This window comes from Apis florea, unplaced genomic scaffold (assembly GCF_048593485.1).
Source record: "Apis florea isolate Af1SG1 unplaced genomic scaffold, ASM4859348v1 contig_3081_pilon, whole genome shotgun sequence".
NCBI classification, from domain to species: Eukaryota; Metazoa; Arthropoda; class Insecta; order Hymenoptera; family Apidae; genus Apis; species Apis florea.
In genome coordinates this window covers 5,675,204-5,689,329 of record NW_028256703.1, presented here as the reverse complement: position 1 = coordinate 5,689,329, position 14,126 = coordinate 5,675,204, and the positions used below count along the sequence as shown (strand labels likewise).

The 14,126-nt window shown below is 28.6% G+C and overlaps 3 protein-coding genes and 1 long non-coding RNA gene across 7 annotated transcripts; 2 read left to right on the top strand and 2 right to left on the bottom strand.

Annotated features, from left to right (window-relative positions):
- Positions 1-514: 514 nt before the first annotated feature.
- Det (baculoviral IAP repeat containing deterin) lies at positions 515-1,955 on the top strand. Its single transcript, XM_012488231.3, has 4 exons — positions 515-1,066; positions 1,165-1,368; positions 1,509-1,629; positions 1,717-1,955. The coding sequence occupies exons 1-4, from the start codon at positions 1,053-1,055 to the stop codon at positions 1,828-1,830; spliced, it is 453 nt and encodes a 150-aa protein (XP_012343685.1). The 5' UTR covers positions 515-1,052; the 3' UTR covers positions 1,831-1,955.
- A 986-nt stretch (positions 1,956-2,941) lies between these two features.
- Positions 2,942-8,225, top strand: LOC100865555 (dietary and metabolic glutamate transporter). 3 transcript variants are annotated; one of them, XM_031917259.2, is made up of 5 exons: positions 3,203-3,473; positions 5,252-5,468; positions 5,527-5,762; positions 5,901-6,798; positions 7,218-8,225. In XM_031917259.2, exons 3-5 carry the CDS (start codon positions 5,562-5,564, stop codon positions 7,553-7,555), a joined length of 1,437 nt encoding a protein of 478 aa, XP_031773119.1. In that variant the 5' UTR covers positions 3,203-3,473; positions 5,252-5,468; positions 5,527-5,561; the 3' UTR covers positions 7,556-8,225. The 3 variants fall into 3 exon arrangements, with proteins under 3 accessions (XP_086765320.1, XP_012343684.1, XP_031773119.1); XM_086909194.1 differs by lacking the exons at positions 3,203-3,473; positions 5,252-5,468 and adding an exon at positions 2,942-3,160 and having other exon boundaries at positions 7,218-8,220; XM_012488230.3 differs by lacking the exon at positions 5,252-5,468 and having other exon boundaries at positions 3,200-3,473.
- Positions 4,261-6,761, bottom strand: LOC147657555 (uncharacterized). Its single transcript, XR_015292317.1, has 3 exons — positions 6,599-6,761; positions 5,361-5,459; positions 4,261-5,280 (listed from the first exon to the last, which is right to left on the bottom strand). It is a non-coding gene; the product is annotated as an uncharacterized LOC147657555 (long non-coding RNA).
- A 130-nt stretch (positions 8,226-8,355) lies between the features above and the next one.
- Ire1 (serine/threonine-protein kinase/endoribonuclease Ire1) lies at positions 8,356-13,909 on the bottom strand. Of its 2 annotated transcripts, none has more exons than XM_003694775.4 (13): positions 13,172-13,909; positions 12,971-13,100; positions 12,853-12,895; positions 12,401-12,780; positions 12,081-12,300; positions 11,779-11,981; positions 11,356-11,693; positions 10,905-11,065; positions 10,455-10,741; positions 9,998-10,294; positions 9,694-9,869; positions 9,388-9,579; positions 8,356-9,301 (listed from the first exon to the last, which is right to left on the bottom strand). In XM_003694775.4, exons 1-13 carry the CDS (start codon positions 13,283-13,285, stop codon positions 8,927-8,929), a joined length of 2,916 nt encoding a protein of 971 aa, XP_003694823.2. In that variant the 5' UTR covers positions 13,286-13,909; the 3' UTR covers positions 8,356-8,926. The 2 variants fall into 2 exon arrangements, with proteins under 2 accessions (XP_003694823.2, XP_086765319.1); XM_086909193.1 differs by having other exon boundaries at positions 12,958-13,100; positions 13,172-13,893.
- Between the last annotated feature and the right edge of the window lie 217 nt (positions 13,910-14,126).

The window sequence follows — 14,126 nt, the reverse complement described above, 5'->3', positions numbered from 1 at the left end:
TTGCTATCGATTTGAGACTACGATTTATTTATCCTATATTTATCCTGTGTCGGTAAGATAGAAATTGAAATTACGGCAAATATAAAAATTTTTCGAGAAATGTTTTAATTTTAACTTTCGAATCGTCAAATCCTTCTCGCAAGTACTGTTTTTATCTAAAAGGAATCAATTTTCAAAATTTCAGCTAAATCGAAGCGTTACAAAGTTTTCAAAAATATTTCAAAAAGTGAATGAAATATTTTTAAAAAATTTTGAATTTTAACTTTCGAGTCGCGAAAGATTCTTTTCGCGAACATTATTTTTGTGTAAAATGAACTTGTTTGTCCGAGTAAATTTATTATTAAAATTTTACTTAAAACGAAAAATTTGCGACGAATTATTTTTATAGAAAAATCTTACAAATCGATATTATTTGCGTTATATTGAAAAAAAAAATTTTTACGAGTAAATTTTTAACTTATGAATAATTTAATCATCAATAATTCAACTTATATATGACTCTTTTTAGTATTAGTAATAATTAAGCTATGAATACAATCTGATACGTATAACGCATAATAATAATAATTATAAAAAAAGTTATTTTCACAATCTTCCGACATCGGTTTATACGATGGAATTGAATATAATTCTTGTATTCGTCTACATTTTGAATAGTAAGGGCATATCGACCGCTTTGATTTTTGCACGATCGGTATTTGAAAACGTAGAACGCAAAGTTCCATTGACTGTTACGTCTATTCTCTATGCCTCGTCCGTGATATTGAATCCGTTTTATGCTTGTTCGATTTATAGGGAAATATAAGAATATATATTGATTGTTAACTTTATTTTATATCATACATACGTATCGTACACGCGTCTGTCATCCGTTATTATTTAATGTGAGTGAATAAAATAATTTTTATCAGTATTAAGCGCAACGATCGATGTAGATAGCACCACTTGTGATATGTGTTTAAAAAGGACGCCATTAATTTCACCGTAACGATATTTATACTTGCGTACTTATCGCGTTTTATTAAAAATTGAAATTATTTTACTTTAAAATTATGGATTTATTACCGTAAGTAGCATTTTACGTTATTTCATTTTTATATCGTTTCATTCTATGTGGTCAACGATGTGTCATAACCTTGATTAATTGTTTCATCTTTTGTTTAGAGAACATAATTCAACATTTTGGAAAATTGGTAGATTAAAAACGTTTGAAGATTGGCCGTTTCAATCTTCTGATAATTCGTGTAATCCCGAGCGGATGGCTGCTGCTGGTTTTTATGTAGTGGGTGGTAAGAAAGAACCCGATTTGGTTGAATGTTTTATTTGTTCCAAACAACTTGATAGTTGGGATCCGGATGATGATCCCTGGTATATTTATTTTATTTTATTTTATTTTATTTGTTTAATAATTAATTATATAGTGCGAATAATTTTAACTTCACAATTTCATCCGTTTAATTTTTTTGATCTATCAATTGATTACATAACCTTATTTTAATTGCTTCTAGGAATGAACATATGAAACATGAATCGCAATGTTCGTTCATTAGATTGGGAAAATCGGATGAGGCTACTTGGACTGTGAATGAATTATTCGATTTGTTCAAAAGATATATGGTTAAGGAATGCGTGAGTATCTTTTTTTAAAATTAAAGATAAAATTATTTTATGAATATGACGCAAAATAATGAAAAAGAAAATGTATAAATTTTATAGATACATGAATTGGACAAAGCTGTAACTATGGCGAAAGAAGAAAGCACACGATTGGTACGTGAAATACCTCATATTTATAAGAAAATAAAGAAAGGAAAAAAAGTAAAAAATTAAAACTCTAAAAATAAAAATTAAAATAGCGTTATTTATCCGATGATTAATGATGTGATCTTTTCTTTTCTTTAATAAAATTTTATATTTTAAAATAAATATGAATATCAACAAATATCAACAACAAATGTTCTTTCGATGAAGTTATTTCCTTTTATCTACGTTTATTTTGTTTTTTTTTTCTCTCTTCGTTTTCATTTTCTGTTGAAAACTAAGCGACGTTATGTCGTATGCTAAAGATGGAACTGATAATTCATTTGATAATGATCTAGCATTAATAGCAAAAGTTATTAAGCGATGTGTATAAGAGGCGATTATATCGCATTATGATAATTTATATCATCTATTCTTGTCAAACTTGGTTGATTTTATCAGCGACATGTTAATCCTACGATATTAAAGGTAAGAGGAATTATTGTTAATCTTATAATGGTATCGAGGAAGAAGATTATATAATATCTTGTAATCGTAATGATCGTTATTTCGCATAATTTATAAATCGTTGATATATCGATTATAAATTTAGAAATAAACGTAACGTTTCGTTACGCTGTATTTTATTACGTTATTACGATGGTGAAACTGTTTTAAAAAGAAATAGAAAGAAAGAAGTATAGATACGATACTTGGATAGAGATCGAAATAAAACGACGATACTTTTTTTTCGAAGGTACATTTGTGAGATAACTTTATAATTATTCTTTATAAAAGATATTTTTATTTGCATTGTAAAAATCATAATGATAAATCGTAAAAAAAAAAATTTATTACAAATGATATTAAGTGAAATTTAACGAATTGTTGATTAATCGATTTTTTTATCGATTTAAATATAAGTAATTAGGGACTAAATATATATTGTATTAGTATGCTTGATATTTATCGTTACTCGTTATTATTTATCGCTATATAGCTATTGAACTCATTATTTATCGAGTATCGTTTCAAATCTTTGACTTAACTGTATTATCTATTTCATTGAAACTAGAATTTATTTCGATTAAAATTATCAAAATTTTTCATTCTGTTCCTTAATAGGATATATCGATCGTAGAATTCAATTTTTATATTAATATTGCTATTAAATTTAAATTATTTGTTGATCCGTCTAATCAATTTTTTTATTCCTTCGAACGTGTATACGATTACGTGATAGGTATCCGTATATGTAAAAAATAGAATACGGAAACTATCAAATATAGATACGCGTGTATACATACACGTTATCATTCCCCTTCGATGTTGAATATACCTTTCCCGCGTCAACTTTTACTACACGCTAAGCGTCTTATCCACGGTTCCTTTCCCTTTTTGCTTTTAGTGAAGAGCACGTGTAAGCACTGCTATAAAATGAATTCGCAGGGACGGCATCGATTCAGTCGATCGCAACATATCATAGGAATATTATTTAAGTATTATTAAGTATATCTGCTACCATTTTTGTTGATACAACAATCGTCATCTTCTTCTTGATTAGACTCGTCTGGATTAGATTTTTTTTCTGGATTAACGGTATTGAACGTGATAATAAAATAAGAACGTAATTCGATCTTCGAGAATATAATTTTTGTGTACTTTTTATTCCAACGGTTAAACGTCGAAGAATATTTTCATTCGCATAATGCTATCTACCTGCAAAATATGTTGTAAGTACCTAATAGAAGAATCTATAAATCTGATATTCTCGATCTCGTTAAAATTAAAATATTTCTAATTAACGATATTTTATTTACAAAATTATTACAAATATTATTTACAAATATTATATTGTTATTTATCTTTAACAGAATTTTATATTTTTTAATTTACATCGTTTAATTATATCGTTATTGTACATTTTGATGATGATGTTCGAAGATCAAGATACCGATTTACTTTACATATTTGATAAATATTCGTTTTATAAGATAGAAGAAAATATCGATTATTTATTTTAAAAGAAATTTATAAAAATTACGTGTATCAAAAGAAACGTATTAAAAATTAATAAAAATCTTGTAACAACATATAGTTTTATCTCGTTTGTGTTCAAAAATAACGACGGACAAAATACTTGTACGTGAAATATACATAATGACATATCGTATTAGCATATTCATTTTAAACCCATTAATGCATTTTATAAATTTATAATTCCCATTGGTTAAATGATTTTTTATTTCGTAAAATAATAAAAACGAAATAAAAAAATCTTGTTTTGTTTCGTTTTATAGATTTTCTCGAGTTAATAAAATCTTGTTTAAATAATTATTAACATTAATATATATTTAAATTTCTTTTCATAGAATTTCATGAATATTTTTGTAAAATCATGAATGCGATGAAAAAAAAAAAATAAAAAAAAACACTGTGTTTTCTAAAAATGCATTAAACAAAATAAAATTGTTAAAAGAAATAAATGTAATAAAAGTGAAAAATAAGATTGTGGTCCGATTTATAAAGTGAGATTTGTTTTTATTAAAAACAATATAAGAAAAATAATTGGTTTCGTACATATATGAAGAGACTATAATTCGTCACAAATCGGAATAAGTTGACAATCATTTTTATGTTATCTTTACAACAATTCGGTCTACCGATATAATCATTTGGAGTAAATCGCACCGAGATATTATTGGTACTTTTTGGCTTCTTGTATTTGGATTTTCCGTATATTGTGATAGATAAGATAAACTCGTTGATGCTGGGTCTGGTATTTGATTAAAGAATCGAGCAACAAAAATATATATGTTCTTTCGATTGTCGTTGTTTCGTTGATTGATCGATGATCGTTAATGAAACGAATCGATGGAAACACGTATATACTGTTTCTTTGTTTTTTTTTTTTTTTTTGTTCTTAACCTTTTTAATATATTTTGAGAAAAATATATTATTTCCCATTTAACTTGATAACTTTTTGTTCTATTTATCATTATCATCGCTTTACGATCTTCTTCTGTACAATGCGAAAAAAAAAACTCGCGCTATTTAACTTTCGATATGAATATATGTATTTATATTTATAGTCATCTTTTTATAACGTTTCATTATTAATAAAAGTTCAAATTTTAATCTAATTTATTTTCTAATTTATTATTTATTTTGTTTAATTATATAAAGAAAAAAAATTGATTTTTTTTATCAATTTTTATTTCATTTTTCTCATTCTTTTATTATTGTTATATTTCGAATTTTCCTTTGCTGTACGATATTCGAATGAAATTGCGATCATTTGTAAAGTGCATTGTTCTTGACTTCGATTCGATTTAGCTTGTAATTATATAATTATATAAAAACAAATCGTATATATCGTTATAGAAATCTAAACATCTTGTATAACTTTTTATTTCGTATATATTCATTTTCCAATTTCTCGCTTTTATATACGTATATGTATAATGTATGTATATGTAGGTACATATCACTCGTCGTTTTTCTTTCTTAGCTGGATTTCTCTTGATTCGACCGATTATCCTTTTAATATAACACACAAATCGAAATCGAAATTATTCAATGCCCAAGTTAGTGATATGTATAAGGAATTTGACCTTTACCTAGATAAGTTTGTACGGTTCGTTAGACAGCTGCCAATAGGGAAAGGCTTTGCCGCTAATCGTCATTCCTTCCGCGCTGTTGACCTCGGGCTTTCTTCTCTGTAAAACGTGAGTTTATTTATCCATACTATTATAATACGATAAGAGTTTGTTTATATGCAAACAGGTGGAAGAATACCGCAACGATGGATATTTGCGATAATGGGATTTTTAGCATTATTCAATGCTTACGCTATGCGTGTTTGTTTATCGATTACAATTACTGAAATGGTAATCCCAATGAAAAATGCGACGCATAACGATCAATATACTTGTCGGATAAATACTACGGAAAATGGAATGGACGATAACGATCTAAAGCCATCGAACGCGAAAAAGTACGATTGGGACGAGATGATGCAGGTAAAAAATACAGACGCGTTTATATATCTTATAATATAAAACATAAAAATACTTGTATACTTGATGATGTGTTTATTGATTAATTACGACATATTATACTTTAAATTCACATACGTATATGTAATTTTTTTCAATCAGGGTATTATTTTATCGTCGTTTTACGTGGGTTATGTGATAACACATTTACCCGGTGGAATGTTATCGGAGAAGTTTGGTGGAAAATATTCTCTCGGTTTGGGTATTTTGGCGACGGGAATTTTCACATTAATTACACCGATTACCGTAGAAATTGGAGAAGCAACAGGTTTGATCATTGTACGCCTATTAATGGGTCTTTGTGAAGGAACGACATTTCCGGCGTTAAATGCAATGCTCGCACAATGGACACCACCGGAGGAAAGATCTATGATCGGTTCATTGGTATTTGCTGGTGCTCAACTTGGCACGGTATTTGCAAATTCTTTGTCCGGTGTTATTCTTCGATATTCGATAATAGGATGGCCAGCTGTATTTTACGTATTCGGTAGTATCGGAATTCTTTGGTTTTTATTATGGTTAGTGATATGTTATAATAATCCGGATACGCATCCATTTATTTCCGAAAGAGAACGAATCTTTTTACAAGAAAGAATGCGAGCGCATACGCATAAAAAACCACCATCGGTGCCTTGGAAACATCTTCTTAAATCTACACCGCTTTGGGCATTGATAGCAGCACAAGTTGGTCATGATTGGGGTTTTTTCACTTTAGTCAACGATCTTCCGAAATACATGAGCAACGTGCTCAAATATTCGATCGATCACAACGGATTTCTTTCCGCTTTACCATACTTAACTATGTGGATTTGCAGTACGATAACATCCTGTCTAGCTGATTGGATGATCACAAATGGCTTGATGTCACGTACAAATGTACGCAAACTAGGTACTACGATTGCCTCGCTCGGACCAGGAGCATTCATTCTCGGTGCGTCTTATGCCGAATGTGATAAGACAACTGTTGTTGTTATGTTCACCCTCGGTACAACGTTAATGGGTATGTATTCATTAATGTATTCATGGGATACTTTTGAAGAATCGATTCCTGAGATACGAAACGAATACGAAAGAATGCTAGAATGTCGGTTTAATACCAGAAAATTTACTTATTAAATTATAAACGGTAATTTAAATTTGTGTACGCGTAATGAAGCGAGATGAAAATAGCGATGGCGGATAGAATATAACGGAAATAAAGCTGTCTCGTTCTATTCGCTTCATCTCCTTTTTTATATAATGCGCGATAATTTGATAAATAATTAATAGTTTTATATTAACATTATATATATATTTTGGCCTCTTAAATTGACTCTTTAAAGATATCTCGAGAATATTAACACATTGTTATATTTAATGTTTCAAAATTTTTAATCGAATTAAGATTATTAATATTCGATTTATTCATTTTTTTTTTAGGAACATTTTATCCAGGAATGAAGGTAAATGCTCTAGATCTTAGTCCAAATTATTCCGGTACTTTAATGGCTCTGGTAAATGGAATAGGCGCTTTTACCGGTATTTTAACACCGTATATTGTTAGCATATTGACTCCTAATCAAGCTCTTCACGAATGGAGACTTGTATTTTGGATTGTTTTCGGCGTTTTTGTTTTAACCAATATAATTTTTGTTCTGTATGCAAGCGGAGAAGTCGAATATTGGAATGATCCTGAATTCGTTAGAACCGAAAAAGAAAGGATACAAAAGAAAGTTATAGATGAAAAAATGGAAAAAATTCAGAAACCTCTTTCCTGAATAGCACAATTAGAAATATTTTTGTTTGATAAATTTCTCATAATTTCATGTAACGATCAATGTGCATTGATTTTTACAATTTAAACTATATATATTGTGATATCATACGTATTAATACGTGTAAATAATACGTGTCCGTATTAAGTTGATATTCTTAACTATCTATCTTATTACAGACTTACTCGTTACATTTTTTATTAAAGCGAAATAAGTTTTTCATTTATTCATATGTTACGTTTATTATTCCTATGGAACGTAATATTAATTGGTGCAAAAGTTCGTTTCTTTTTATAGATCTAAATTTTTCATTAATTTCTTAGTAAAAGTGAAAATATATTGCACATTTTTGTTGAAACAAAATATTTTCTCGAGCTTTTTTTGTTGCATTTTTGCGGATCAATCGAACGCTGATGCTGTGAAGAAGATATTATAAAATAATATCTCATTATAAATATAATATATAAATATTATAAAATAAAATGTTTCTCTATTTCTATCTGAGAAAAAGAAAGAAAAAAAAAAGTGAACGAGTTTTTGCATGAATCTAATAATATTATTTCAAATTTCGATAACTCTAGTCCAAGTTTGAAACAAATGATAAGTCGAACGACTATATATGTATATTAATCCACAAGCGAGAATAAAAGACAGATTTTGTTACTATATATTACATTGATGAGTTTTCGCGATTCAGTGTACCTGAACAATATTTTTATAACTTTACACGTTTTAAAATAAATGTGCGCATTGTTAAATACTGTCATTAAAATAAGTGAAGGGATAATGAGAAACCGTACGTGTAATTGTATATATATATGAATATTTAGAAACTATGTGCACATGCGATATATAAATGAGAATCGGTATACGCACTATTATGATATGAACATGTAAAACATATTGTTTGTATCGCAAAAGATAAATTTCTTTTGCCTCTTTATTGGGACGTAACGAAAAGAAAAAAAAATATATCTTTGGACTTCTTTCACATTCGATATGCACGATCACAATTTAAAATATTTTATCATCACGTATCGCTAAAACTGTTCAAACTTTGTGTTTAGATTTTTTTTTTTTTGCTAATTATTTTTTTATTTTATTATAACGTATTCTTTTTTTATTTTTTTTTTTTTTTGTTATTTTTTTACAAATTCTTTTTACTACAATAATATCGCATAATATTTACAAATATTTTAAATTTTCTACATCATTTAATGATTTTTAGCGATGTTCGATATTTTTGACCGCGTTATTATTAAAACATTCGTTCGTTCATTTTTTTCTTAATGTATATATACAGCACGTACATTGGTTCATAAAACACTATAATAATAATAGTGTCTCTAAACTTCTTAGTTTGAAACTCTGTTTCTAATTCGAAGGTAAGGTCCAAGCAATTGGAATATCAAGTTTTTTTTTCTCGTATTTTTTTCTTTGATTTCGGTATCTCGTTTTATTTGGACTCCAATCGATATTATCTTGAACTTTGCAAGAAATTGGTAAAGTTTTATAACTTGACGGACATATATTCTTAATCTGTACAGATTCTCCTTCGCTGATAATTGCAAATGTGTAATCGGCATGATAATAATCTCTTAATGTTGGCTCGTTACGGAAAGTTTGCATAGCGCACCAAACGTGCGAAAGCAAAGAGGGAAATCTAGAAAGCCAATATTCGGTGAACTTGTCGGGAATATATCCAAGACTTTCTTGAGCTTGTTGACTTAATTCTCTGTAATGATGCTTCTACGATAAATAGTTGAAATTAATGAATATTTATAACGGATTTCAATTTCAACAGTTTCAGCTTTTATTTAATTTAATATTCGAACCTTGTTTCGCAATGCTCTCAGCAGATCTCTAACACTTTCACCTCTATAACTTCTGTATTTTCGAAGATCAGTTGCAACTTCTATATCGATAAGTAATCTCCAATCTCCTTGTACCACACGATTGCATTCAAATTCTAATGCGAGTAATGCCGGACTGCTCGTTTCCTCCTTTTCTACTCGATCGCTCACATCCTTTTTTAAAAATCATTAAAAAATCATTAAAAAATCATTAAAAAATCATTAAAAAAATCATTGAAAAATCATGAAATTTATAAATTTCAAATATAAGAAAAAAAGTAACAATACCTGGAAAAATCCAAGGATTTTAGCAGGTTCCCAAAATATTGGATGATCATAAACAGCCATAACGGGAGGTCGTTCCGATGGATTGTTTGCGATCATTGCCTTTATAAGTATTAACGCCAACTCTTTGTCATTCTGAGAAATTTCATCGTGCAGAGCCGTTAAATCATTTTCCCCGCCTATGATATGTCGTTAAAATTAAAACGAAGATAAATTATTAAATGATTAATTCATAATTATAATCTCATTAACAATAGCTAACAAGCTGAAAAAAAATTTTAAAAAAACAAAGTATTATGTGTCTTACAAAGAATATTAGCTTGTCGCCGTAATGGATCTCCAAATGGATGTTTTCCATTAGAAAGAACATAATAAAAAACGCAGCCTAGAGAAAAAATATCCACAGCACAAGTCGTTCTATTTCCATTTAGCATTTCTGGCGCGATCCAACCATCGGTTCCTGTTACACCTGATCTACGTGAAAAAGATACGCGGCCCAATTGAAGTTTTTTGCATAATCCAAAGTCCGATATCATAGCTCTCACTTCTCCGCGAGGTCCCGGAGTCGATAATAACACATTGTGCGGTTTTATGTCCCTGTGCACTATTAAAATATTAAAATCTTATGTTAAATATATATATATGTATATGAGATTACTAACTTGAGATTACTATTGAGAATTTTGTCAAATATTGAAATTATCCTTGTTATCCACGATACCTCGTATATTCGTATAATGAATGTCGAAGCATATAAAATTTACCGATGTCAAGAAGATGTAGATGAGCTAATCCTGACGTAGCTTGTCGTAGAATACTTTTTGCGGATATTTTTCTTTTATCGTATTTTCCTGCCACGTAATCTTGCAAAGTCGCTTCGGCTAATTCTAATGCAATATATCTAAACATTCTATCTTGCTCGGTACAAAAATATCGTACAACGTTTGCATGCGCATCCGATTCTCTGAGTAACGCTACTTCTCGATCGGCAAACGTAAAACAATCTGGTAACAAACGCTTTACAGCTACGGATCGTCCATCAAAATTACCTCTGAAAATTCAACAATTCGAGATTCAATGATAATAATGGAAAATAAATAAAAATATAAAATGTAAGAATTGCATTATAAATAATGATTTTCAAATAAGAAAAATATACAAGAATAATTTCAAACAACGAAATAAGGAGATATATCGTCTTTCTTTTATATTACCTATAAACGAAAGTTCCCTCGCATCCTTTACCCAAAACTTGTCCGGTATCGAAAGTTATCTTTCCAACCTTTACTATTCCTTCTCCCATATCTTCTGGAACTACAAGTGCGTTAGATCTTGTTCCATAATAATCACTGGTACTGTTATTTTCTCGAGAACCCTGTCAAAAAAAATTGTCGATCGGTCGACAATTATCTGATAAAGCATGCAACTCTTTAGATATGTTCTCTATACCACCGTCACTGTCGATAGATTATATATCGTTGACTATTCTTTAAACGATAGATGTATTGTTGATTGATAAAACAATCGCTACGTAATAATTAATTTATATTTTAATTCAAAGTTTTATTTATTATTTTTAATATATTTCCTCTAATAATAGAGCGGATAAAAGAAGAGTAAATACATATTATCGTATAAATACACATGAGAAATAAGCAAAAATACCTGAGACAATTGTTGAAATTCCTTGAATTGTGCATTTAAATACCAAAACATTACTAGTATACATCCTAATAGTACAATTAATGTTAATTTTAATCCTTTGTTTTCTTGTTGATTGAACCAATTCTTGCCTATTGTATAAACATTCTGTACAAATTCATGCCATGATTCGTTATTTGTATCGTTGTTAGATTTCTCATCATCTTGTAAACCGAATAACGATTGTTTTGTAGAATTTGAATATCGTAAAGGTACTGTTTCAATTACAGGATCGGATCGACCGGTAATTTGAAGTGGTTGTTGTTCTTGTAATTTATATTCAGCTGGTATTTCATAATGACCTATTTTTCAATTAAATGACAAAAACCAACAATTAAGCAACATTTTAAATTAATTTAAACATATTTTTTTAATTCTTATTATCACCTAACGTTATGACTGCCTGATATTCATTGTTATATGTATTAGAGGGTACATTTCCATTATCATTTTTTCCTAATTGTGGAACTGATAATGGACCTTCGAGCAATAATTGACCAATATTATTTGATATAGTAGCTGTTGTTAAATCAACGAGAGATGGTAAGGCATACAATCCGTGTCTGTGTTGGCCAATGTATAATGTTGGGCTATGAAAAGAAAACATATATCCTGAGGAAACTTAACAATATAGAATGATAATAACAATAATTTGAAAGAAAATATTTACAAGAATATTAATTACTAACAATAATTGAATATCGCTCGGTTTATTCGCAAAACGTTTTAAGATGAGATTTAAAGTTTCATCTGCAACGCTAGTAAAGGGAATTGTTAACAATCCATCCTCTCTTACGATATATACTGCTATCACCGGACTTTGTACATCTAGTTCCCATAGAATAATTCCCAATTTTCTATCTACAGTGACAATCCGTCCAGTTGAACTCGTTGCGAAATGAACTAGATCTATAAAACGTAAATTATACTAAATTGTACTATTATACGCATGATAATATATAATATATTGACAAATAATGAAAATAAAAAAACTATGAGACGATCAAACCATAATTTTCTATTCCTTCAGGTTCCATTTTTGTAGCAGAATAATCATAAAATGTAACATTCCATTTTCGATTTTTCTGTTTACTATCCACCATAATAATACTATATTCTGTACGTCCCATGAAAACAGCATTCTGCATTTCTACAGGGCAAGTATTTTTAACTTTATCGAATCCTAGAAGTTGTTCTCTTTGACCAGTTCTAGGATCGATGCCAAACCAAGTATCAATTTTTCTACCGGTATATAATATTCCATCGCTACTGCGACAAGGACTATTTGCCACAAGTTGTGGAATGGTGAATGGTAGTTTTTTTAAAGCTTCAGTTTCTGTCCCAAACACGTATAAAGAGCCATCCTTTGGATCTGGTAAAAACATAGGCCTAAAACGTATATAGAATGTTACAGAGAATATTACAATTAGATCTTAACTAAAAAAGTACAAATATATCTACATGGAAGTTCTTCCAAGTTCAACTGGCACTTTGACAATTGGTTCTGTAATAAATGCTTAAAATAGTTAGAATAATTGGATAAAACTTTTATTTTACAAATTATACCTAGTAACAATACCATCATTTTGTCGCCAAAGTACATTTCCAGAACGTTGTTTTATACCAATCAAAGAACCATCTAATGTAGAAAATATTAAGAGTGGATCATCTTGTTCCGATATTAATTCTGTATCCCTTTTTTGTTTATGCTGAAAGATAGTCATTTAAAATTTATGGAAGAAATTTTTTTATATTGAAAAAATTAAAGAAATTGATATACCTGTCTCTCAGAAGATTTAAAATAATCTGGTTGCCATGATCTTTCAGTTTGATCACAAATATGAATATTAAACAATTTAATCATCAGAAAAATTAATACAAGCTTGAATCGCATGATTTTTAATATAATTTATATAAACAATGTTTTATGTATTATCATATAAAAGTCACTTAGATATTTAAAGAAAAGTAAATAATATTTATAAAATAGCAAGATATCCTAATTTTACATCTCTCGTTACAAAAAACGACAATGTTTTTCGTCATCTCGTCCAAATTTTTTAAAATCTTTAAAATCTTCGGAAATCTTATCTAAATATCTTCCATGAGATAGAATTCATCGAATATATTATTAAAAACTTTGCTCTTCTTTTCCTTCGTATATAATTAATATTATATACATGTTGAATATTATTATATAAATTACATAATGTTTACTTTAAAAAGCAATAATATTAAAATTAATATTGCGTATATGTTAAGACGAAAAGTGATAATTTTAAACTAAAACGTCACATGGCGTATATTTAAAAAAAAAAATTATGTATATTTTTTGATATAATATAATCTGTTTTTTTCAAATGGTTACATAAATAAAACGATGAGTTAAATAACTCTGTAATTTAACTCTGTAATTTATCGTGATCAAGGAGAGGAGTGAACTTTAGAAAGAAAAAACGTAAAATAAATACTTCACACGTAGCGATTTGTTTCAATGATGTCGCGTATATGTACGTCCAAGCATAGATAACATCATGGACACGTGGCTCTTGTGCGTTCGTGTAAAACATTACATCGTGATATAAATATAAAATGTAATTTGTAATTTAGTTTTCATTGCATTACAAATAATTAGAATGTAAAGTTAAATATCATGTTTATTATTATGTATTAACATTGAATATTTATATTTATTTATATTTATACTAATCGTAATAAGTATAAAAGAAATTGTG